The sequence below is a fragment of the Hyla sarda genome, chromosome 1 (genome assembly GCF_029499605.1).
Source record: "Hyla sarda isolate aHylSar1 chromosome 1, aHylSar1.hap1, whole genome shotgun sequence".
Taxonomy (NCBI): domain Eukaryota; kingdom Metazoa; phylum Chordata; class Amphibia; order Anura; family Hylidae; genus Hyla; species Hyla sarda.
The window spans coordinates 209,380,716-209,405,609 of NC_079189.1; the positions used below are offsets into that span (position 1 = coordinate 209,380,716).

At 42.2% G+C, this 24,894-nt stretch overlaps 1 protein-coding gene across 5 annotated transcripts in view; it reads left to right on the forward strand.

Moving 5' to 3' along the window:
- The first annotated feature begins 9,648 nt into the window (after window positions 1-9,648).
- The window catches only part of ADAMTS3 (ADAM metallopeptidase with thrombospondin type 1 motif 3), a 224,222-nt gene continuing 208,976 nt past the window's right edge, over window positions 9,649-24,894 (forward strand). For all 5 annotated transcript variants that reach the window (XM_056567992.1, XM_056567973.1, XM_056567982.1 and 2 more), the window contains exons 1-2: window positions 9,649-10,302; window positions 12,092-12,119. In XM_056567992.1, the coding sequence (XP_056423967.1) occupies window positions 10,234-10,302; window positions 12,092-12,119 (97 nt within the window). In that variant the 5' untranslated portion in view covers window positions 9,649-10,233. The remainder of the gene's footprint in view (window positions 10,303-12,091; window positions 12,120-24,894) is intronic.

Here is a 24,894-nt window from a genome sequence, read left to right on the forward strand (position 1 = left end):
GCTGTAACCCCAGACTACCTGGTTTAGAATCCATACATCTATAAGCATTACACACTATACTGTTATCCCAGACTTGATCTGTTCTCCAGCTACAAGTTAGCCTTTCTATGGAAAATCCTTCAGTCTTTCATCCCTTCTAAGGTTTATTTGGCTGGTATTGTACTCTACTCCTGGAAGGTTAAGGCAGGGACCATAACCTCTGTCTATTCCTGTCTCTTCAGGGATAAACCATCAATATCCTCTTGTTCTGTCATGGAGGACTCATGGAAACTAAACTAGCAATGGGAAGTACATTTATCACCTATTTACAAGACAGGAAATAAATACATGATTGGTTGGGTCCCATTATAGAAGACCCCATGATTATGAGAACAATTGGTCCAGATTTGACTGGTTAGACAAGACAGGGACTCTGGACTCCTATAAACCAGTGGAGGTTACACCATTAAGGGCTCCCTGTTCTCATATATTTGTCACCTACCCAATGTATGGGTGATAAGTATACTTTACGGAAAAACTCCTTCAAGCTCCCAGATATATGCTTTGCATACACAGTCTAAAGAAATTACAGTCATCGTAAACATAATTTGGATGGCCAATATTTCAAGCTTAATTTTCTTTTTATTTTGTTCTGTCCTTATAAAAACATGCACATTTGTTCATTTACATCAGACTAGCCAGTTAAATATGCCTTATCTCTGGGTTTCCACTAACTTACAAATAGACTTTGACAGCTTGTCAGCTTCTTGCTTTTAGACAGATTATTATGAGTCTCTGAGGGCTTACGCCTTCTGCTAGATGCCAAAACTGGTAGTACATGCCTTGCAAGTCCACTCACAAGTAGTCCTGACGTTATAGCTTTACATATTACATTTAAACTATTAGTCTAAAAAGTACATGACAAAACATATTAAACCTTTATAATATCTTACAAGAATGTACTAAGCCCCATAAAAAGTTACACTGGTTCTTTGTGGCATTTTAGATTACATAAGTACTACTTGAAGATGGTGGTTTAGGATAGCGGGGAATCATGAACTGAAGAATTCATATCTGTGCCATACCAAACTTAAGCTGTCAAAAGACTTGACAAGAAAAAAATAAGGTTAGCAAAATCACTAGCATATGGTAATATAATGTGGCAATGACTATAAAATTGGGCAATCTGAATTCGTGGGTCAAAATAAAATCCATTTAAAGTCAGAGTTTGATCACATAAGACTGCATTCACCTTAATGTAACTAGATATTGTGCTACTTTCAACATTCATATAATGTTACATACCCAGACCTTTAGGGGAGATAGCATTCTTTTTTTTTTTTTTTTTTTTGTGATATACTCAATCATTTGCAAAGGAAATTTGCCTCTAGATGAATGTCTGGAAAAAAATCCAACCTGGAATTTAGATTAACTTTTTAAAACATAAAACACTCAATAGGTCTCATGTTCTGAGCACTAATATTCCCAATGAAAATGGGATCTAATATATAAACTCATAGTGTGAGTATAAGTGTGGGAGTGTGTACTTACAGGTGCTGTCTTACAGTATTCAACAACTGATAATTATTACTCTAAAATAAAAAGTAAGCTAGGGCCTGTCCACTCCACTCCAGCATTTGGCTGCAATGATAATATTGGTATATGGGTAGGTCATTGCTAGAGCCATATAAACCAGAAAGAAGGACCAATGGCACTGAATTCTGCAGGAAGTAAGCATGTGATTACAGCTCATTTTTCATTTTAGAACAATAACAAACTGTTGGAAAATCTAGGGGAAGGGGAGGCGATTTCAAATGAAGACCAGGTCCCGCTTTCATTGTACAAAGCCGGCTATTGGCAATGGAAAATGTTTGAACTATATATATATAGACTGAACTGGTTGGAGGAAAAGATTTTGACAGGATTGTCCCCATTGAATAATCTCTCCAGTTTTCCAATACAGTTGAGGAGAATGGTATTGCAGCCAAGGAATGCCAAGAAGAATCTCTGAAGTACAGTGTGGCAGAACATAGGATTCAATCTTTTCTTCATGCGGTACTCCCACTTGCATGTAGAGAGATTTTGTACGGAAGTGAACAATACAGTCGAGATTTTGCCCATTAACAGAGGAGATGAACAAGGGCTTGGCAAGCCGAGTAAGAAATACATGATGCTTGTGGACCAAAGAAGCATCAATAAAGTCACCTGCTGATCCAAAATCCAAAAATGCTGTAGCGCTGAAGGAAGACTTGGCTGAAGCGAAGACTTGTAAAGAAATAGTTAAGCACGAAGTAGTATTCACACCCAGGGACGCCTCTCCCACGAACCCTAGGTGCGAGCGTTTTCCAGGACATTGTGGGTGAGTTGTACAGTCCTTGAGGAAGTGCTCTGGGCTAGCACAATACAAGGACAAATTCTGACTACATCATCATGACCTCTCCTGTTGTGTAAGACAAGAACGATCCACTTGCATAGCGCAGGAAACTGAAGAGGTGGAAACACGGTGAAACACGTGTGCCAGGCGAGGATATCTCCGGGTTCGGGTAGGTTCCGTCTCTAAGCGCAGTTCTTCCTGTCTCTCAGCAAAATGCACATCAATGCATGTGGCCAAGTGGATAAGTTCAGTCAAAGAAGATGGAGGATTACGTGCTGCGAGGGCATCTTTAATCCTGCTTGACAGTCCTTTTTTGAATGTAGCACACAAGGCCTCATCTTTCCATGCAAGTTCAGAGGCTAGAGTGCGGAATTGAACTGCATAGTCACCAACGGAAGAATTCCCTTGACAGAGGTTCCGCAAAGCCATCTCAGCAGAAGAGGAACCTGCAGGTTCCTCAAATACACTGCGAAATTCTGCCAAGAAAGCCGACAAATTGGAGGATACTGGATCACCTTGATCCCAAAGGGGTGTAGGCCAGGGCTTTTCCGGACAGTAGACTAATGGCAAAGGCCACCTTCGCACGTTCCATCGGAAACTGTTCAGACATGAGCTCCAAATACATGGAGCACTGTGTAATGAAGCCTCTGCATAACTTGGAATCCCCATCATACTTCGAAGGTAAAGGCAGATGTAGCTGGGAGCCAGAAGACACTGCAGGAGCTGGTGATGGGAGTTGGCCAGGTTGCGGTACCTGCTGCTGTTGTTGCTGCAAGGCCAATAGCTGTTGTAACATAGCAGACAGTTGGGTAAGTTGCTGCGCCTGTCGTGCCAATTGCTGAGACTGACATACCACAACAGAGGGAAGATCCGCGACTTCAGGCCGGGGTACCTCAGCGGGATCCATGGTTGGATCTTACTGTAACACTCACGTTTCAGAAGACAGGAATACCGGTGGATTGGGATCCACTGGACCTTTGTGGTAGATGACTCGGACTTTACCAGGGAGCAGAGTCTAAGGTGCCGCTGGTTTTCTTCAGAGCCCGCAGCAAAGCGGGATGGACTTGCTGCGGCACCCAGGTCGCTACCCCTGGCACGGCTCGATCACACAGGTGGCTGAGGAGATGCAAGGCACAGGAGGGATAAGGCAGCTCGGAGTCAGGATAGCAGAAGGTCAGGGCAGGAAGCACAGTAGTGTAGTCAGGACGTAGCAGGAGGTCAGTAGGCAGGCGGCAGAGGAACAAGGTCAGTTCACAGAGCAAAGGATCAGATACACGTCAAGGCAACTCTCAGAAATGCTTTCTCTCAGGCACAAGGCAACAAAGATCCGGCAGGGAAGTGTGGGAGGAGGAGGAATTTATCAATTAGCCACAGGTGTACTACACTAATGGGTGCACTGGCCCTTTAAATCTTAAAACTCTGGTGCGCGTGTGCCCTAGGGGACGGGGACATGCGCACCGGAGCAGAGAAGCAGAGGCGGGGGCAGGAGAAGTACCCAGTGAGACTGGGATTAACATGCGGGCGTGTCCCGCAATGCGAATCCCAGCCCCGCCAGCAGCAGCAGGTAACGGGAACATGCGCTCACGGCCAGCGTGTGCGGCCGGAGCGCATAACGTAACAGTATTATTTTAACACTTTAAGGACGCAGGGCATCAAAGTTGGTTTTACTGTACATTTTATGGTAAAAATGAAAAGATGTTATTAGAAAATACAATTGGTCACACAATAAACAAGTCTTCATATGGGTCTGTAGATGGAAAAATAAAAGAGCTATGCTTCTTGAAATGCGAAGAGGAAAAACGAAAATGCAAAAATGAAAATGGACCTTAAGGCCGAAAGTGTCCTTAAGACCCTGGCATTCTGAACATTTATGGTCGTGATGTCATACCCCCTCCTAGGCCTGACGAAGCGCCAAGTGGTGTGATACAGTCCGTGGTCAGCGTCTGAACTCCCCCGGTAACATTGATTGCCTCCTCGCTCCTATCCAAAGATGACTGCATTCGCTGACCGCCAGTAAAGGAGTGACCGGGTGATTGCTCCAAATGATATGTTTCGTGTATGCCATCTGTGGGGCTTAGTTATGCCAAGGGGTCCAATGAGTGGAAATAGCAGTTGGAAAGCCCCTCATCTGCTCCAAGCCACTCTTTCGGGATCAACTTGTATGGTATTAACTTGTATGGTCTGCCTTCCCAGACTTGTATTGTCTGCTTTCTGGCATAGCACTAAACAGTAATAGCAATCGATGACTGCTATAAATATTTCTAGTAAAATTTACGGTACAATAAAAAATGTCTTTTAAAATGTGAATATGCCCCTTCTCAAATAATTTAAATCAACCCCCTGTTTTTCATTTTACAAAAAAAAAAAAGTAAATGTAATGATCCCATATGGTAAACGGCGTAAATATAAAAAAAAAAACTACTAATGTCCAAATTTGCGGATTTCTGGTTACATCACAATCCCAGAAAAAAAACCCCATAAAAAAGTGATCAAAAATTAGTATTTACCCAAAAGTGAGACTGATAAAAACTGAAGATTATGGCACAAAAAAATTTGCAATCATGCAGCTCTGTATATAGAGCAATTAGAAAGTTATATAGGTAAGAATATGGCAATTTTAAGCATAATTATTTTGTTAAAAAAAAGTTAAACTTTGTTTTTAACAGCAGTATAATACTAGAAAAACGTGTAAAGCTGGGTATTGTTTTAATTATTTTGACCCACAGGATAAAGCTAATATGTCAGTTTTTCCATAAAGTATACTGCGTAAAAAGGAAACCCCTTAACAAATTGCAAAAGTGGTTTTCTTTTCAAATAATATTTTTTTGTCATTACAAAGCACAATTGGTTGTGCGAAAAAAAAAAACAAGCCCTCACATGGCCCTGAGAATAGGAAAATAAAAGTGTTATGCATTTTAAAAGGTTGGCTGTGTTCTCAAGGCCAAAATTGGTTAAAAGAAATCTACCAGTAGGTTTATGCTGCCCTATCTGACCGATATGCTGAACATAATGATGAATTACTTAGGCTATGTTCACACAGCATAATTCTGCTCAAATTCCATTCTGCAAAAACTTGCAGCAGAATTTTTGCGGAATTCCAGCACATTTTCTACAGAATATTGTGTTTTCAAAACAACATTCTGCAAAATTGAATTCCACTGTGTGAATGGGACAGCAGAATCCAATTGAAGTCGGAGGAATTCTGCGGCGGAATTCCGCACAGAAATTTCCCCGTGTGATCATAGAACACAGTTTGTCTCAGATGCTGTTTAGAGACTTTTCATAGCGACTTTTGCTTTAGAAGGTTTTTTAAAAAGAACATTCCAAGTCGTGATTCAGTTGATATCATGCAGTGGTCAGGAATTTATGATGTGCAGCTTTTCAGTTTGTTGCATCATTTTTCGTAACTGCGCTAACTTAGGTGCAAATTTACACCAGCCCTGACTTGGCTTACAAAACTAATTGCAAACAGCATTATTAAAAAGTCATACATGATAAAGATCTGAAATCTAATGAGCAGTAATACTAGCTCCCCCTTCACATCACTAGTCTGGTTGCCTGCGAACAGGAGGAGTGTTAGGATTCGGCTAGCTGGATGTGGATCCTCTGTGTCAGCGAGGGATTGGCGTGGACCGTGTTGGTGGACCGGTTCTAGGGTTGCTACTGGTTTTCACATGAGCCCGCCGCCAAGCGGGAATGTCTTGCTGCAGCGGTAGCAACCAGGTCGTATCCACCGGCAACGGCTCAACCTCGCTGACTGCTGAGAAGGCGTGGGACAGAAGGACTAGGCAGAGGCAAGGTCAGACGTAGCAGAAGGTCGGGGCAGGCGGCAAGGTTCGTAGTCAATGAGGATAGCAGGAGATCTGGAACACAGGCTTTGGACAACACTAAACGCTTTCTCTGGCACAAGGCAACAAGATCCGACAAGGAAGGGAAGGGGAAGTGAGGTTATATGGACAGGGAGCAGGTGGAAGCTAGTTTAGACTGATTGGTCCAGGCACCAATCACTGGTGCACTGGCCCTTTAAATCTTAGAGAGCTGGTGCGCGCGCGCCCTAGAGAGCGGAGCTGCGCGCGCCAAACATGACAGCCGGGGACCGGGACGGGTAAGTGGCTTGGGATGCGATTCGTGAGCGGGCCTGTCCCGCTATGCGAAACGCATCCCCATCGCGAATGTCAGTGCAGCGCTCCCGGTCAGCGGGTCAGCTGCAGAGAGGAGAACGCCGCAAGCGCTCTGGGGAGGAGCAGGGACCCGGAGCGCTCGGCGTAACAAGGAGGAAGAAGGGATGGAGCAGAGCTTTAAGAGCCTGTGATGTGACGACACGGCTTACAAGGGAGAGGGCACTAACTTCTAACATTATATTAGTAAAATGCTTTATTATACTTTTTGACACCATACACAGGTTGCTTCTTTTGTTGGACAACCCCTTTAATGAAACACCTGAATTCAATTCAAGGAGGCAAAATACTTTAGTCTCTATAGTGTATGTATATTACAGCCTTCTTGTTCATTGAACACAATGGGAACTGAACCTAACAAAAAAGATATACCACAGGCTAAACATTAGGTCGAATGCTAGAATAAAAGAGCTGCAGCAGCCTATGGAGTGACACTTTCCTAACTCAGCTCCATGACTTACCAGGTATTAAAGGGGTATTCCAGGAAAAAACTTTTTTATATAAATCAACTGGCTCCACAAAAGTTAAACAGATTTGTAAATTACTTCTATTAAAAAATCTTAATCCTTTCAGTACTTATGAGCTTCTGAAGTTAAGGTTGTTCTTTTCTGTCTAAGTAATCTCTGATGACACGTGTCTCGGGAACCGCCCAGTTTAGAAGCAAATTCCCATAGCAAACCTCTTCTAAACTGGGCGTTTTCCGAGACAGGTGTCATCAGAGAGGACTTAGACAGAAAAGAAAAACCTAAACTTCAGAAGCTCATAAGTACTGAAAGGATTAAGATTTTTTTTTATAGAAGTAATTTACAAATCTGTTTAACTTTCTGGAGCCAGTTGATATATAAAAAAAAAAGGTTTTCCCTGGATAACCCCTTTAAGGTATTTCACTGGACAGAATGGCAGCAGTAGTGAACATAGAAAACACCCAGCAGTCAGACACCCTTTGACCAGCAAGGTACAATGTATCCATGACTGTCTGAAGAGAATGGCTTCATTCACCTCTGTACCACAAACATACATCTGATGTATACCTCAAACGTATGCACTAAAACATGAACAATTTCACCCAATGTGGTATACGTCTTTAGCGTACATGTATTTTTGGGGTATAGGTTTGTATTTGTATACAATTGCATAGGTTTTAAATTGGTGTTTAATATATTTTATTGAGAATACATCGGAATAAAAACATTTAAAAAGAGATAGCAACAAACTGAAAAATACTGACGGCTGCATGTACATGGCACATGATTGGAAAAGGGATGTGAATATATTAAAGTGATTTATGCTATCTATAAGGCTACCAAAGTGCAGCATGCAATAGATGTAAGCAATGTAAACACTTCAATACGAAGGCGATTGCCAAAATATACAGTGGTCCCTCTACATACGATGGCAATCCGTTCCAAACGGACCATCGTTTGTTGAAACCATCGCATGTTGAGGGATCCGTGCAATGTAAAGTATAGGACAGTGGTCTATACTTGGCTGTCCGGGCATGCTGGGTGTTGTAGTTTTGCAACATGTGGAGGTCCGTAGGTTGAAGACAACTGTTAGAGGAAGTTGTACTCATCTGTCCCCGCCGCTCCGGACCGTCACCGCTGCCCGGGATGTCGTCCCTCCATCGCTGTCGCCGCGTCCCCGATGCTCTGGTAAGGCCTCTGCTTCCCCGGCATCCGCGCTCTCCGTCGCCGCCATCACATCGCTACGCACGCCGCTCCTATTGGATGACGGGACAGCATGCGCAGTGACGTGATGACGTTGATAGAGAGCGCCGATGATGCAGGGGATCCCGATGAGGACGCGCCGGAGCCCCGAGGACAGGTAAGAGACATCACCGGAGCTCATAGGGCACCGTAAACGGCTATCCAGTGGCAGCTGAAGCAGTCAGCGCTGCCGGATAGCCGTTTATGCGATGGCCCCGACATAAAAAAGCATCGTATGTTGATGCTGCCTTCAACATGCGATGGCCTCTGAGAGGCCATCGCATGTTGAAATTATCGTATGTCGGGGCCATCGTAGGTCGAGGGGTCACTGTATTGCACATATCCCGAGTGACAAAAAACTAGAATAAAAGTGAAGTGGATACTTGTTCCACCTCCGCACTAGGCAATAGGAAGACCTAAAAGTGGGGGAAGGAAACCAACCTAAACCCCACTTGAAGTCTGCTTGGAAACATGCAAACGATTTTGCCACAGTGTAAGGTGGAGCACTTAACCAGTCACATAGCACATACCCAATGCAGCACGTCAGACCCCAACGCTGTTTCGCTGTGAAAGCTTCCTCAGGGACTCCCTAGTGCAGAGGTGGAACAAGTATCCACTTTACTTTTCTGCTAGTTTTTTTTGTCACTCGGGATATGTGCAATAAATTTTGGCAATTGCCTTAGTATTGAAGTGTTTACATTGCTTACATCTATTGCATGCTGCACTTTGGTAGCCTTATAGATAGCATAAGTCACTTTAATATATTCACATCCCTTTTCCATTCATGTATATGTAGCCGTCAGTATTTTTCTGTTTGTTGCTGTCTCTTTTTTCATGTTTTTATTCCTATGTATTCTCAATAAAATATATTACTTTCCACTATATTTAATTTGTTCTGGTGTGTTTTTGGCTATAACTGATTATTAGTGACACACCAGGGTGTCATTTATTATTTAATAGTGCCCCTTGTCTTTTGGACTATATTTTAAATTGGTGTTTGCAAAACTTTTCTATACTACAAAAAATCGTAGCCCCAAAAATTCTTATACCAAAACTAAATAAAAAAAAATCGTACAGGGGACAAAAGGTAGCCAAAAGTGACACATTTATGACTATGTTGGCATAAAGGAAGTCAATGGGTATACCACATAACACATTTAGGTACAGTTTAACCTTGTCTCCAGAAATACTGATGTGGTATAGATGTGAACCAGCCCTCGCCTGTTCAGGACTCCAGGAAAGCTGTGTACAGTGATAGTGGTCATACTGGAGAGAATTTGGGCTGAGCTCGCACAGGGTGTATACCTCCATTCATAGTGAGCAGCTCCATCCCTCAGCCAGTGGAGGAGAGGAAGAGAAGGGTCTGTTGACGTCTGAGGGGGAGGTGTCAGCCTCTATAGATGGCTGGAGACTGGAGGGGCAGAGCAGAGAGCTCACAGAGCACCGGAGTCACACACCGACTCTCCCCCCCTCTCCTCCTGCAGCTTCGCTTTCAGTGCTCCCCTATTATATTAGATAGCTATCTTCTGCTGCTTTGACTAGAAAGTAACCCCTTCCCTCCTCACTGAGCCCGGGCAGAGGACTCCACAGCACAGCCCAGAACTGCAGACTAAACTTTCTCCTTGTCCCGGCTGGCTGCCTGTCCCCTGCCTCTTAAAGGGCTAGCACCCCTCACCTGATAACACGCAGACCAGGAAGCCTCTTCAAGCTTCCCCAATAGAGTAGAACTAACTGTATGACACGAGTGTCGTCCCGACCAGGACCTCACCATAACCGAGCGCTCCAACAGTCCGAGGACACGTCCATTGAAACTTTCCCAGAGAAGACTGGTCCTCGGGGACCTGAACTACAGATTGAATAACATAGAGGAATTCTACGGGAAGAACCGGCTGACATGTGCTGCTGAGGAGACCTGCAGGCGGTACCGCATCAGAACAGCATCCTCCACGGCGTGTGTGTGTGGAGCCCAGGATTACCGCAGCATCCCGGACCCGTCATGGCTCTGCTGTCACTCTGCTTTCTGGTAGCTGTGGCTGTGGGACATGGCAAGACTTCAGCCCAAAGGGTACATTCTCCTCTATACTGCCTGGCTGTTATTGCATTGTATTCTATCATCTATCTATCTATCTCATATCTATCTATCTATCTATCTATCTATCTATCTATCTATCTATCTCATATCTATCTATCTCATATCTATCTATCTATCTATCTATCTATCATCTCATATCTATCTATCTATCTCATATCTATCTATCTATCTCATATCTATCTATCATCTATCTATCATCATTTATCTATGTATTTATTTATTTATCTTCGCTCTATCTATTCCATATCTATTTATTTATCTCTCTATCCTATCTTTTATTTATCTAGTTATCACATATTTATCTATAATCTTTCTTTTTATCTTCCCTTATCTATGACATGTCTATCTGTCTGTCTGTCTATCCATCTATCTAATGACAGAAAGATAGATGTGATAAAAGACAGACAGGCAGATGATAGACAGATTGTCTGTCTGTCATCTGTCTGTCTTACTAAATCTCATATCTATCTATCTATTTATTTATCTAATATCTATCTATCTATCTATTTATCTAATATCTATCTATCTCATATCTATCTAATATCTATCTCTATCTATCTATCTATCTCTCATATCTATCTATCTCTCTCATATCTATCTATCTATCTCATATCTATCTATCTCATATCTATCTAATATCTATCTCTATCTATCTATCTATTTCATATCTACCTATCTATCTATCTATCTATCTCATATCTATCTATCTATCTAATATCTATCTCTATCTATCTATCTATTAATCTCATATCCTTCTATCTATCTATCTATCTATCTCATATCTATCTATCTATCTATCTATCTGTCTGTCTCTCACATTATCTGTCACCTAACTCGCTATCTTTCTTTCTTTCTCTCTCTTTTTTCTTTCTTTCTTTCTTTCTTTCTTTCTTTCTTTCTCTTATACATGTATACAGTGGGTGCTGTCTTGTGAGCACTTTTACTAACATCTGGCAGACGATAAGGGTATCTATGTGAAGAAGTGGTATGACAGTACCTTGTTTAAGTAGCGCGGAGGGCAGTGGCTACACGTGTCACCCTTAGGATGTTCTAGGCAGCTTGACAGATCCAGGCTAAAAGCTCCCCCTACCCGACAATGTCTATTTTACATACTTCATAGGAAGTTATTCCCTCTTTTCATTAATGTAATCTCGGTATCTAACTTATTGCCCTTTTTATTAACTTATTTTACTTTGCGCGTCATGCCAGCAGTATATAGAGCAGTGTTTTCCAAACAAGGTGCCTCCAGCTGTTGCAAAACTGCAACTCCCAGCATGCCCGGACAGCCTTTGGCTGTCCGGGCATGCTGGGAGTTGTAGTTTTGCAACAGCTGGAGGCACGCTGTTTGGAAAACACTGCTATTCAGTATATCTTTTTCTTCATTTTCTTCTTCTCTGTCTCCCTATATGTATAGCAAATATAAGAAAATAATAATAGATTTTTCCATCAGCAGCCTGAAGTGCCCGCTATGAATAGATAATCATCTGTGGCTACTGGAGGGTTGGCACAGCCCTGCTGATCTATTGAATGGGGCACTTATTGCTGACTTTTCTATCTTAAACACATTCGGAAAGCCATTGGACTATAGGTGGCAACACAGATGTTTATTCAGAGAAGGAAAACCCACCAATAAACTTAAAAGTTGCCTGGAGCAATTTTGGTTTTTCTACCCAGCACAGACCATGCAGTGTACTTTAACTGTGAAGTGTCCAAGGCATCTCAATAAAACTAATGTTCTATTTTTTTTTCTCTTTAAATCCAGGCTGGCAATGAAGGAACCCACCGGATAGGTAAGTTTATCATGTGACAAGGTATTTAGTAAGAACACTGATGTTTTCTGATGATTCTTACAAAAGGGATTCTTGGAAATAGTGTGGGAGATTCTTAAAACCTTATTGCTGATCCCTTCAATATGAAAGGTGACCATACACATGGAACAGATATTTCTTCAATAGGTCATTGCCAGTTCATGGAAACAAAGAATCGGGCATGCTGAAAGCCAACATGCCTGATCTGTCTCATCCCCGACATCTGGCATTGGAAAGAAAGCGATAGCCCCCTTACATATTGGATTATCAACCAATTCCCCTAAATTCGGCCGATTCAGCTCCGTTTGAGTCACATTTATAACCACCTGTTGCTACTGTCCCGTAATGCTTTATCAAGATATAAGGTTATCAACAGAAAAAATATTCTGTTACTTGTCCTTATTATTATTATTTATTATTATTATTATTATGAATATAACGAAAAGCTGTGTTAAAACAAATTGGGTGTCTAATATACAGTCAACAAAAGGGTCATGAATGACAAATCTACCTTAAAGGAAAACTGTCACATGTTCACTCCCGCACTTACCACAGGTACTAATGGATAGTGCGGGGGACGCTGATTCATATGATCGCTACCTTGCCTGGATCGCCGTTCGCCTGCAATCTTAGTTTTTCTATATATGCAAATATGGCTGTAACTGGCACGGGAAGGGTTTTCAGTAGCCTAGTGGCACTGTGACGTCAGCGCTGCCCATCCGCAGCACCGCCTGCTTATTAATATTCATCCCCGCTCCCTCCGGCTCTCCCTCTCCCCACCGCTCCTAACTGGTCTTCACTTCGCATGTCAGGAAGCGGCACATGCGCAGTGAAGACCAGTTAGGAGCGGCGGGGGAGAGGGAGAGCCGGAGGGAGCGGGGATGAATATTCATAAGCAGGCGGCACTGCGGACGGGCGTCGCTGACGTCACAGTGCCACTAGGCTACTGAAAACCCCGCCCATGCCAATTACAGCCACATTTGCATATATAGAAAAACTAAGATTGCGGACGAACGGTGATCCGGGCAAGGTAGAGATAATATGAATCAGCGTCCCCCGCACTATCCATCAGTACCTGTGGTAAGTGAGGGAGTGAACATGTGATAGTTTTCCTTTAAGGTAGATTTGTCATTCATGACCCTTTTGGTGACTGTATATTAGAGACCCAATTTGTTTTAACACAGCTTTTCATTATATTCATAATAATGATAAATAATAATAAGGAGTGAACATGTGACAGTTTTCCTTAAGTGTCAGGAACTGTCCAGAGCATAAGCAAACTCCCATAGCAAACCTCTCCTATTCTGGACAGTTCATGACATGGACAGAGATGGCAGCAGAGAGCACTATGGTCGGACTGGAAAGAACTACATAACGTTCTCTGTTGTAGTATACAGCAGCTCATAAGTACCGGAAGGATTCAAATTTTTAAACAGAAGTAATCTGTTTAACTTCCTGGCACCAGTTAACTTGAAAAAAAAAAATTTCTACCTGAATATCCTTTTAGAGTACGTTCACACGCGCGGATTTTCGCAGCGTATTTAGCTGCGGATCCGCTGGTGAAGGCCACGCTCTATGCTGGCTTTACATGTGCCTGCTGGTAGCGGCAATACGCCATGACGAGCAGACACCCTGCAGTGATGTGCGCGGCGTACTCGCACATCGCGGCCGCTCTCCCTGCTCTGAGCTAGGCAGAGAGCTTGCGCGATGTGCGAGTATACTGGGACTCGCACATCACAGTGTGCCTGCTGGTAGCGGCATATTGCCACTACGAGCAGGCACATGTAAAGCCAGCATAGAGCGGGCCTTCACCAGTGGATCTGCAGCGTAAAATACGCTGAAAATCCACGCGTGTGAACGTACCCTTTAGGTAGATTTGCCATTCAGGACCTCTTTGGTGACCGTCTGTTAGAGACTCTATTGGTTCTTACACAGCCTTTCTATCATATTAATAAAATTAAAGCATTGTGTGACAGTACAGGACAAGTAACAGAATATATGCTGTTGATAACTTAGGGCTGTCACTGCGAAGACGAGTGTGTCTCAGAAGGTGGGGGCTGGGATGCTCAGTGGGGAGAGTCGGGCCCCATTCTGGAGATTGCACAAGGCCCCAAAGATCTGACCCCCACAATGAGACACATCCTCTGGATAGCGGATATGATTTTAATAGCTGGATAACCCCTTTTAATGTTGTGTTGCACATAGCTCTAATTGAAATCATTTCATGTCTAGTCTAGTAAAGAACAATTGGAAAAACTCAGACATAGCTGAATAGTTTTGTAGAAGAGGACATCATTACTTTAGCAAGTTTCCAAACACTGGAGTCTAGATACATTTATTACTTTCATTACATTCCTTTTATACATTTATTTATTGAGACAAACTCTACTCTCTCATATTGCCTTATGGGGGCGTTGTTGTTCTTCAGCAATATACTACATGGAAACACTGTAACTATTTGTTCATTATTATTGCCATATTGTATTGATGTTATTGTTACAGTAAATGTTTCCACCAGTGACTTGAATTTTGTGACATTTTTTTCTGTGTAGTAATAGCAGAAAAGCAATTTTTTTTCTAATATTTTTACTAAAAATCCCTCCCAAAAAACACAAGAATAAAATTTGAAAGAAATTCCACAAGCGTGCCTTAACAGTATAGCCTGGATATTTAGTGATTTTACATAATAGGTTAGAGCATGGGTGCACAGATGACTACAGACTGTAGGAGACTATTTACGTGACTCACTTTATTGGCAGCCTTGCAATAAGAACTTTCATAGAGGTTAGAGAAAAAAAACAAAAAAACTCCAGAAAGGGGCAAACGCAGATTTCTAGATGCATAGACTGCAACCCATCATGTAATATGGTATTGGTAATGTTTTAAGACCTTTATTTGCTACTCTATGTTTGTATGGAGGCATTGTATATATGCACTGCATGTGCTGCTGTATGAAAGCAATTGTGCCAGGCTCCAGGAGATTGTGGGTGACTTCTCCAAGTCAGTATTGACTGAAATGCAAGAGTACAAAGCAGTGTAAAAACCTTACAGAATTTTACAGGCGCAGTTTGTTCAGAGAGTCGTATGAATAAAGATGTAAAGCGGTTGTCTCTGGAATTAAAAAATTAATTAAATAAATAAATACATTTTATATATATATATATATATATATATAATATATATATGGCTGTGGATGGGTTAAAGCGCAACAGCCATGAGGTTTGGGGCAGCGCTGGTGTACAATGGATATCCTATCCGACTGTCAGTGGATGCATATAAAAGTGTTTTTTGAGCTAATAAAAGTCATAATAAGAGGGATAAAAGCAAGGCTGCAGACATATTTTACACACCATACACACACTGTGGTTAGGTTATATGCCCCAATCTTCATGACAGTTCAGCTTTAAAAAAATAAAACTATTCTTACCTCCTGGTCCTCCCAGAGTTGCTGTGCTGATGCTTCCAATACCCAGTCCTCACCATTACTTTCTGTCCCTGATTATGTGTTGTCTTGGCAAAAAGTGCAAATCACTGGAAGGACACCACTGCAGCCAGTCATTGGCTGAACAGGGAAGTTTCTGCCTAGACAACACATCAGGAAGAAGAAAATAGTGGTCAGAACTTAGAACCAGGACTATCAGCATGGCAGCTGTGAGGGGACTGGGAGAGATGAGTATAGGTTGCTTTTTATTTTTAACCCACCCCCAGCCATATGTACAAGATGGTTTAAAGATAAAAACAAGCATACTCTGTTTTCCCGAAAATAAGACATACCCATGAAATAAGCCATAGCAGAATTTCTAACCATTGGCGTAATATAAGCCATACCCCGAAAATTAGACATAGTGGTAGGCGTGGCTAATCGTACTGGTGCAGAGTGTTCAAGAAGACGGGCAGCCCTTCTCATCTGCCCCATCGTGACAGCTGCTATCTTGGAGGTGACCGTAGAGGTGCCCGCAGCCCCATCAATAAGATCTGCTCCCCCTGTCAGGTCCCGATGTTTTTGTTCGTGCTGCCAGCCGCGGCATAGAGAAAGTAAAAGTCTCCTCGCTGAAGTGAAGAACAGAAAGTTCTGCTTTGTGGGTCCTCAGGGGAAAGAATAAAGCTGTGGCTGCCGTTTTACTCAGCACTGTGGGCCCCTCTCACCCAGCACCAACAAACAACAGTCTGTGGGTCTCTCTATTGTTGTACCATACTTAATAAAAATAAGACATCCCCTGAAAATAAGCCATAGTGTGTCTTCTTGAGGAAAAATTTATATAAGACAGTGTCTTATTTTCGGGGAAACACGGTACTCACCTGACTGATCTTCTGCCACTGACTGTGCTTGGTCCCTGCTGCTTAATGCTTCCTCTGATATTGCAGATATGCAGGAAATGCTTGCTCACCCTATTGTGCGGCTGGTCACTGACAATGATAGTGATGGGTGATTAGTTGGATGTTTTTTTTTTTAGTAATTATTATTTGTTGAGAGCACCCTGACTTCTCTTACAGTTCCCCCTGGAAAACCATATAACTAGATACGGTAATAGTAAAATACCAATTTGCTAATATTTTTTATCATTTGAGTAACCTTAGAAGTGAAGCCATCTTTATAGCTGCAGGGAAACTTAACAGGAACATTCATGGCAGGGCTAATATGAAGTGTTTTGCCAAGAAAAATGCCACAACTTCTCTCTTGGGGTATGTTCAGATATGGTGGATTTGTGGTGCTGATTCTGTATTGCACCTCAGCAAATGAGACATGTAAATGAGGTTTTGGAAATGTTATGCACATGCAGAGAAAATTCTCTACTTAGAATAACAAGCATTCTGTGGATTATTAAGTGTTCATCATCTCCTTCTGTTACAGAAATGCAGCACATTTTCACAACAGATTTAAAAGGGAACTCTGGTACATTATATTTTATCCCCTATCTGCAGCCTCCCATAGAGACACATGCTGTGGGTCACAGTAATCCGGCTCAAAGAGGAGGTCATTCTGTGCATGAGGAGTTCTGGGACACCAGGTAGGAGCATGTTTGGGGTCCCCAGTAATCAGCCCCCCCGTTCTCCCTCCTGATGTCTCTCTACATGCATTGAGTGACCTCTGGTTTATGCCGGATTACTTTCAACCACCGCACAAAGCAGTGGTCAATATGCCCCTTGTATGTATCTCTATGGCATAGCCAAAGATAACAAAATGCTGTATCTACATGTAGGGGCCATGTCAACTGTGGCCGCTCCGAGTGACAGAAGAGCTGGTGTTCTAAAACACAATGCTTCAGAACACTGGGGCGCCAGGCAGTATTACCTTACACTTTGTTTGAGTCCACAGGATAGGGGTGTCAGTTCGTAGGGGGTTCAACCACTGGGACCCTTACCCCCCCCCCCAGGTTCTCCTGAACCGGCCTTGGCTCTCTGAGAGGAGTGCGTGCATACTGTGTGAGAGCGCCGAAGTTCTGTACTTGGGCATGTCTGGCTCTCCCATAGAAATCAATTGAGCCTTTTCTGACCCCAGCATGAGGCCCCATCCAGAGACTGTTCAAGAGAGTGTGGGGGGGATCCCAGCAGTCAAACCATCTGCGATCTGACACATCCCCTATCCTGTGCATAGGGGATAAGTTACTATTCGCTGCAGTGTCTGTTTAAAGACACTGTGAGATTTATCATTGCATTTAGAGCTTTTTTTTTTTTTTTTGCTTACTTTGGGCGCACAAAATGTTGCATGTGCCCCTAAGCACTTTTTTTTGTGAATTTTGTGGGTATGCATAAAGTAAAAAAAAAACCTAAGCAATTTTCAGTTTTCTCTTCACAGTGGATGTGAATTTATGAAGTGCGAATGTTGCACGTAGGCATGAAAATATATGCTAACCCCTCCAAAAAAGTCTCAAACCTAAGCCAGGTCAGACATGGCTTACAAAACTGACTTTGGAGAGCACTTTCAAAAAATGGCACAAAAAGTTGCTACTGCAGAAAAGTCGCAGGGGAGTGGAGGTGTTCTGAAGTATTTTATAGTTTTTTGCTTATGTGTGCCAAATTTAGCAACCCCCCCCTACCTCCCTGATAGTATGATAAATGTATCTCACATAAGCAAAACCAAAGCAAAAATAAAAAAAGACTTCAAAAATCACTTTCAAAAGACAACAATGATAATCTCCCCCACAGTGTATACAAATACACTTTTCACCAGGAAGAAAAAAAATTCTCTTATACAAACCAGAGTGTCCTCCAAAAGTGATAATTACCCATCTGTAGTCAGCTATTTCAGGGTTCTTGCCTAAAAATTTACGAATAGGTCTGGTACATCATACAGTAAAACAATGAATCACATGTCGATCGAAAAATATTGTTTATGCTATATTCTGTCCATGCAATTTCTTTTATGTGGGAAAAACGAAAAGGCAACTCTTCAAACGTATTCGAGAACATTTTTATTCCATATGTACAGGAAAGAATGGTGTCCCTCGTTTGTTATCCCACATAAAAGAGAAGCATAACAATGACCCAGAAGTCCTACGTTTCATTGGTCTCGAAAAAGTAGATATTAAAGCAGGAGAAAGAATAGATAAGATGCTCCTAAAGAATGAAACCAAATGTATTCTACGTACCAATGCGACGGGACCTCTGGGGTTAAATGAGAGAACAGATCTCGCTGTGTGTTTTTGATTTCAAGTAACACCTGTCTGAGATGTCAGAAGTCACGTGTGTAGGTGTCACATTGGTGATTGGTCTAAGTATCTCACTTACCTGTATATCAGGGAAGCAGTTCCAGTAGGTAGTATGGCCGGAAGAAGCACTTCACTTAGTGCGCAACGGAGCTTCCTTCTCCCTTATTTCTGTATGTGAGTATTTTTTGCAATAAAAGAAGAAGATGAACATGGTGAGTGGCAGGTTTTCCTTTCCTTCACTTATATATCTCATAGTAGGCAAACCAAAGTTTACTCCAAAAAGAAGACTCATCCATCTGTAGATAGCTATGTCAGATTTCTTTCCTTCTTGTCAGTGCAGAGGAGGGTACTGGTTGGGAGAGATACCTTAACACGGGAGGGGTACGGACTTTTATTGAAGAGAACTACTTGTAGTAGGGACATTGTAATGGTTCAACTTTCTGCATTGCATTTCTGAATAAAGTCAAGCCCACTAACTGCACAAGTCAGCTGCGACTGTTGGAAAGGAATTGTTTTCATCTGTTTACAAAGCCAGAGGAACATACTTTACAGGAGAGTCCCTAATAGTACCAATATGTATTATTACTACATAGTTACATAGTATTGTTGAGAAAAAAAGACATGTCTAGAAGGGTCAACCAAAGAGGAAAGGAGATGGATGAAGGGAAGGGGCTAGTCTAATCCAGGGAACTTAAAGGAGAATCTCTACAAAAATTAACTTATCCCGTATTTATGGGACTTGACACTCAGTGACAAGCGCATGCTGCAGAGGACACACACTCTGTTCATCTCTATGGGATCGCCTAAAATACCCCAGTACAGCACTCAAGCATCATCGATGGTCTCATAGAAATGAATAGAGGGCATGCCATCAACCGGTAGGCGATGCGTGCACGAGAGAGCTGGGGTCCCGTAGATTGCGGGGGGTCCCAGCAGTCAGACTTCCCCACTACCCGACCTTCCTCCTACTAAGACACCCCCCCCCCCCTCCGCGATTAGCTACTTATCTCCTATCTTGTGGATAGTGGATATGTTAACTTTTGCTGGAGTTCTCTATTAACCTGCCCTGAAATTATATTTTCTGCTCTCATGAGATAGAGTGGATATAGGTACATGAGGGGGATGCTGTAAAAACCTATAGATCTACATTGCAGAGATGTTTCTACAAGTTCTTTGTTCGGCCAAGTTAGGAAATGATTAACATATTAATCTGTACCATGTGCTATAGACTTCTGACACAGCGTGCACAATGGACCCCAACGTTAAAAGACCTTCTAAGGATTTGTACCTTGGTTTAGTATCAAAACTATTTAGTGTTTAGGAATTCTTGATCCCCACAATGGATTTTGAATGTGTTTTGATAAATATGTTAAGTTTATGGTGTAGAAATACTATCTAACCAAACATTTATCACGCTACATCAGATCACAAGATAACAAAGAATACTTTCTTTATGCTATCATTGTAACCATATGCTAAATAGTCCACATAAACAGTTCACAATGTGCTCTTACTTTTCTTCTAATTCAAGACATACATTTTTTATCAGTCGAAGGATTTCCAATGTTTTGTAACAGTTTAAAATAGGAAACAGGAGTGTACATCGGGCACAGAGTTCTTATCAATATATCTATTTTAATTTTAATTTGCTTTTTGGAGGTCTAAATATATAAGACGTGTCCATTGTTTCTGCTTCTGGTGGATTTATGTCTTGTCCTTTTATGGTTTTAATGAAATTAAATTAAAAGGACAATATTATTGCCTGAGTTATAGTATACACAATCTACCTGGTATTACTGTATTGAAACTTCTATAAGTAGGGAAACTCTGTGAACAGTACCGTTACTGTATGTGCACTACTATGACGAAGGCATTCTGTAAGCACTGGGTGGGGTGATACTTGTAGAAATGGCTGGGGCTGAGCTACTCTGGGCACATATGTAAGTAGCATATGTGTAGTAGAGGAAAAGGAAAAAGCCGGCCACTCACCAATAAGTTTCTTTCTTCAGGCTTTATTCATGCCGAAAATACTCACATTACAAGGGGAATACAATACAGGGAATAGCAGGGGGGTACAGTGGCAACAAGCTCCGTTTCGCACACTCAAGTGCTTCGTCCGGCCGGACGAAGCACTTGAGTGTGCGAAACGGAGCTTGTTGCCACTGTACCTCCCTGCTCTTCCCTGTATTTTCTCCCCCTTGTAATGTGAGTATTTTCAGCATGAATAAGGCCTAAAGAAAGATACTTATTGCTGAGTGGCCGGCTTTTTACTTTTCCTCTACTACACATATGTGATATTGTTGGACATTTTCTTTGGCCTGAGCCCCACCAGGTATCCTTAAGCAAGTACCAATAAAAAGAAGCCCACATCCAGGTATCTCCCATGATGTGGGCTTCCGCAGTGCCGTAAGGAGTGCTTTCTCCCTATAGCTACATATGTAAGTAGATCTACAGTATGTAAATCTATGTAAATTTATGCTGAAACTACAATATGAAGGAGGAAATAGCATAATACTTTGAGGAGTTTTTTTTCATACAGTTTTTACTGTTGTGAGTGTATATGTGTGTATATGTGTGTGTGTGTGTGTGTGTTAACCATTGAATAGTTGTAATTTTGGAATAACACAGAACACTTTTTCCTGTAACTGAATGGACTATTATTTTCCTTTTTTCACTTTTGCCTCATTCATGTTTGTATATAAGCAATAAATTATTCTCATTGACCTTAAGTCACCTATGAGTTAAATGAGGTTCTCGGATATTTTTCAGGGAGCCAAATTTCATCCAAAAGCTGAATGTGACATGAATTTCCAGACCATAGGAAAGGTCATATGAAGTTGCCTTATTTAGTTTTCCCTGGAAACTGCTGGATATGTGAGCATGTATGGTATGTTTGCGTTACAAATAAGAGTATAGTAAGACGGCCACTGAAATAACTCTTAAAAAATGTACATTTGTTGTCTATTGGATGGATCAAAATAAATCAGGTAGGAGTTTCCCAGTCCAATAAATGGTGCCAAAGGCATAAATATACTGTGCCATAGTGGCAAGGTTGCTAGCCTCTTGGTTCAGTGACCAAAACTTTAACAATATTCGGCCATTTTGAAACTCTACAATGCTAGCAAATTCAGAACTGTCCAGGGATAATGATGTTCTATACTGCTTCAAGGATAACAAGGGGGCCTAACAAGCATTGCAGCCTTTATGCCATGGGTGGGAGTGAGTGCATGTGTTAAAAGCTCTCTCTTTCTGTATACTTTGGAGTCTTCTTTAATCTTTGTTTGTCGCTGTTGATGCACTCTACCCTAAGGCTAGGTTCACACTTTAAAATTGCAGGCAGAAATGTCGCTTACTAAAATGTCTAGTGTAGTGAATGGGTTTCCGGTCACAAATTCACACTTTGGAATTTTTGAAGCGGAATTTGTAAATGGAAAATCTGCATGAAAATTTCCGCCTGAAGAATGACGTTGCGCATTCTTCAGGCGGAAATACTCGCGGAACACATTGCAGTCTATTGGAGACTGCAGTGTCCACGTGGTCCTAGCGCTGACTGACTCAGTTGGCGCTGGCCACACACGGAATCTCTGGGCGGAAATTTTCTGCCTGGAGATTCCGCAGTGTGAACCTAGCCTAATAGTGCTAAATTAATAAGTGTCATTGTGTCAACTGAAAGTATCCAAAAGTGGATATACAGTGGTGGGCAACATTTTTTGAACTGAAACAAATTTTGGTTTTCACAAAGTTGGCTGCTTAAATGTTTTTATATCAGTATAATTATAAGAATAATTATAAGAATTACATATGTGTTTTTCTTTTAATTTATGCAAAGACTTTTGCAGAGGAACAGTGATGCAGTTGTCGTTAGCAACCAATCAGATACCAGCTTTCATTTTTAAAATGGTCTCTAAAAAATGGAAGCTGTAATCTGGTTGCTATGGGCAATTGCCCAATGTTAACGATGTTGAACCTTCTTTTTCAAGTTCTTCAAACCACCCTGGCATGCTGTATATCAGCTTCTGGGCCAAAACCTAGTATTGTCTCATCAGTGCTTGAGGTTTATCACAATTTCTGTGTTTCTGTTTGTCCACCCGCTTATTGAAGATTGACGACATGTTTTCATTAGGATTGAGGCTTGAAGAGTTTCTGGGCCATGGACCTAAAATGTCAAAGTTTTGGTCATTGCCTCACTTAGTTATCACTTTCGCTTTGTGACACGGCTATATCATGCTGGAAAAAGCATTGTTCATCACCAAGGTGCACCTGGATCATTGAGAGAAGTTGCTCTTGGAGAATGTTTAGATACCATTCTTTATTCAAAGCTGTGTTCTTAAATAAAATTGTGAATGAGCCCACTCCCCTGGATGAAAAGCAACCTCACACATGAATGGTCTCAGGATGCTTTACTTTTGGCATTAGACAGGAATCATGGTAGCGCTCACCTTTGCATCTCTGGACAGTCATTCATGTCCCATCCAAGAAAAAACTGCCCACCCAAAATTTGTGTCAGTTCAAAGATTTTTGGCAATGACAGTACAATTAAAAGGTATTTTCTATTCTGCAGAATGGTAACAACATTGACTCGTTGTTGACTTTTTTAAGGTTAACTTTAGGTTTACCTTTTGAGGTACCAGACTTTAATATGATTTTAATAGTTATTGCCCACTGTTTTGAATATGAAATAGAGATTGTTTTTACTTCTTAAGAAAAGAACATCTCTGTATAGTTTGCTATGCATTATGAAAGTGTTAAAGCGCAACTGTCATGAGTTTTTAGCCCCCCCAGACTACTACAATGTTGTTACAGATGTCCATAACGTGAGTGTAACCATACCTTTATCACTTTTTCTCCTTCTTTTATAACTTATAAAATAAATTTATCCAGCAGTCAGGCACAGTCGGATAGGCATGGCTTGGCGTTTGCAGAGCCCCCCCGCCACGCCTATCCTCTCCTTTCAGCACTGTGACCTCTGTGTAGTAAGACACATCGCTTGTGCCCCTCCCTTCCTATAGTACTGCACCTGTGCAGTGAGCGCATAGGCAGCGGGAGCGAGTGATCGCTCTGTCTATCCAGGGTGGTGGCGTGCGCACGTCAGGAGGGGAGCATGCCCTGTGGATGCGATCCCAGCGCTGAAAGGAGAGGATAGGTATGGTTACACTCACGTTATGGACATCTGTAACAACATTGTAGTCTGGGGGGCTAAAAACTCATGACAGTTGCGCTTTAAATGCAAAGCAAAATTGCACCAGAGGAAGTGGATTATTTTAACTGTGTAAAAATAACCTTTCACTATGGGGGAGATTTATCAAAACCTGTGCAGAGGAAGAGTGGTGCAGTTGCCCACAGCAACCAATCAGATTGCTTCTTTCATTTTCCACAGGCCTCTTTAGAGGCCTTTGGAAAATGAAAGTAGCGATCTGATTGGTTGCTATGGGCAACTGCACCACTCTTCCTCTGCACAGGTTTTGATAAATCTCCCCCTATGTGATTTTGACAAATCTTTCTAAAATGTCTGAATAATATCTTTTTAAGCATCTCTTGGGAAGGCGAGGAAGGCAATTGAATGAATATAATAGAATCTATTTGTTAACAGTAGTAAAACTAATTTGCTACGCTCATATTCTGCACATTCCCATTGCACTTATTGTTATCATTACAATGTATATTATTAGCGGATCTCTCAAAGTTGAAAATGTGCGGTATGTACCGTATTTATCGGCGTATAACACGCACTTTTTAGGGTAAACTTTTTAGCCTAAAGTCTATGTGCGTGTTATACGCCGATACCGCCCCAGGAAAGGCAGGGGGAGAGAGGCCGTCGCTGCCCGCTTCTCTCCCCCTGCCTTCCCTGGGGTCTAGAGCCCTGCTGCCGGCCCTTCTCACCCCCTGGCTATCGGCACCACTGCCCGTTCTGTCCCCCTGACTATCGGTACCGGCGCCCCACTGCCGGCGCCGATAGCCAGGGGGAAAGAAGGGGCAGGGGCACCCATTGCCGGCGCCGCTGCCCCGTTGCCTCCCCCCATCCCCGGTGGCATAATTACCTGAGTCGGGTCCGCGCTGCTGCAGGCCTCCGGCGTGCGTCCCCTTCGTCGTTGCTATGCGCTGCACGG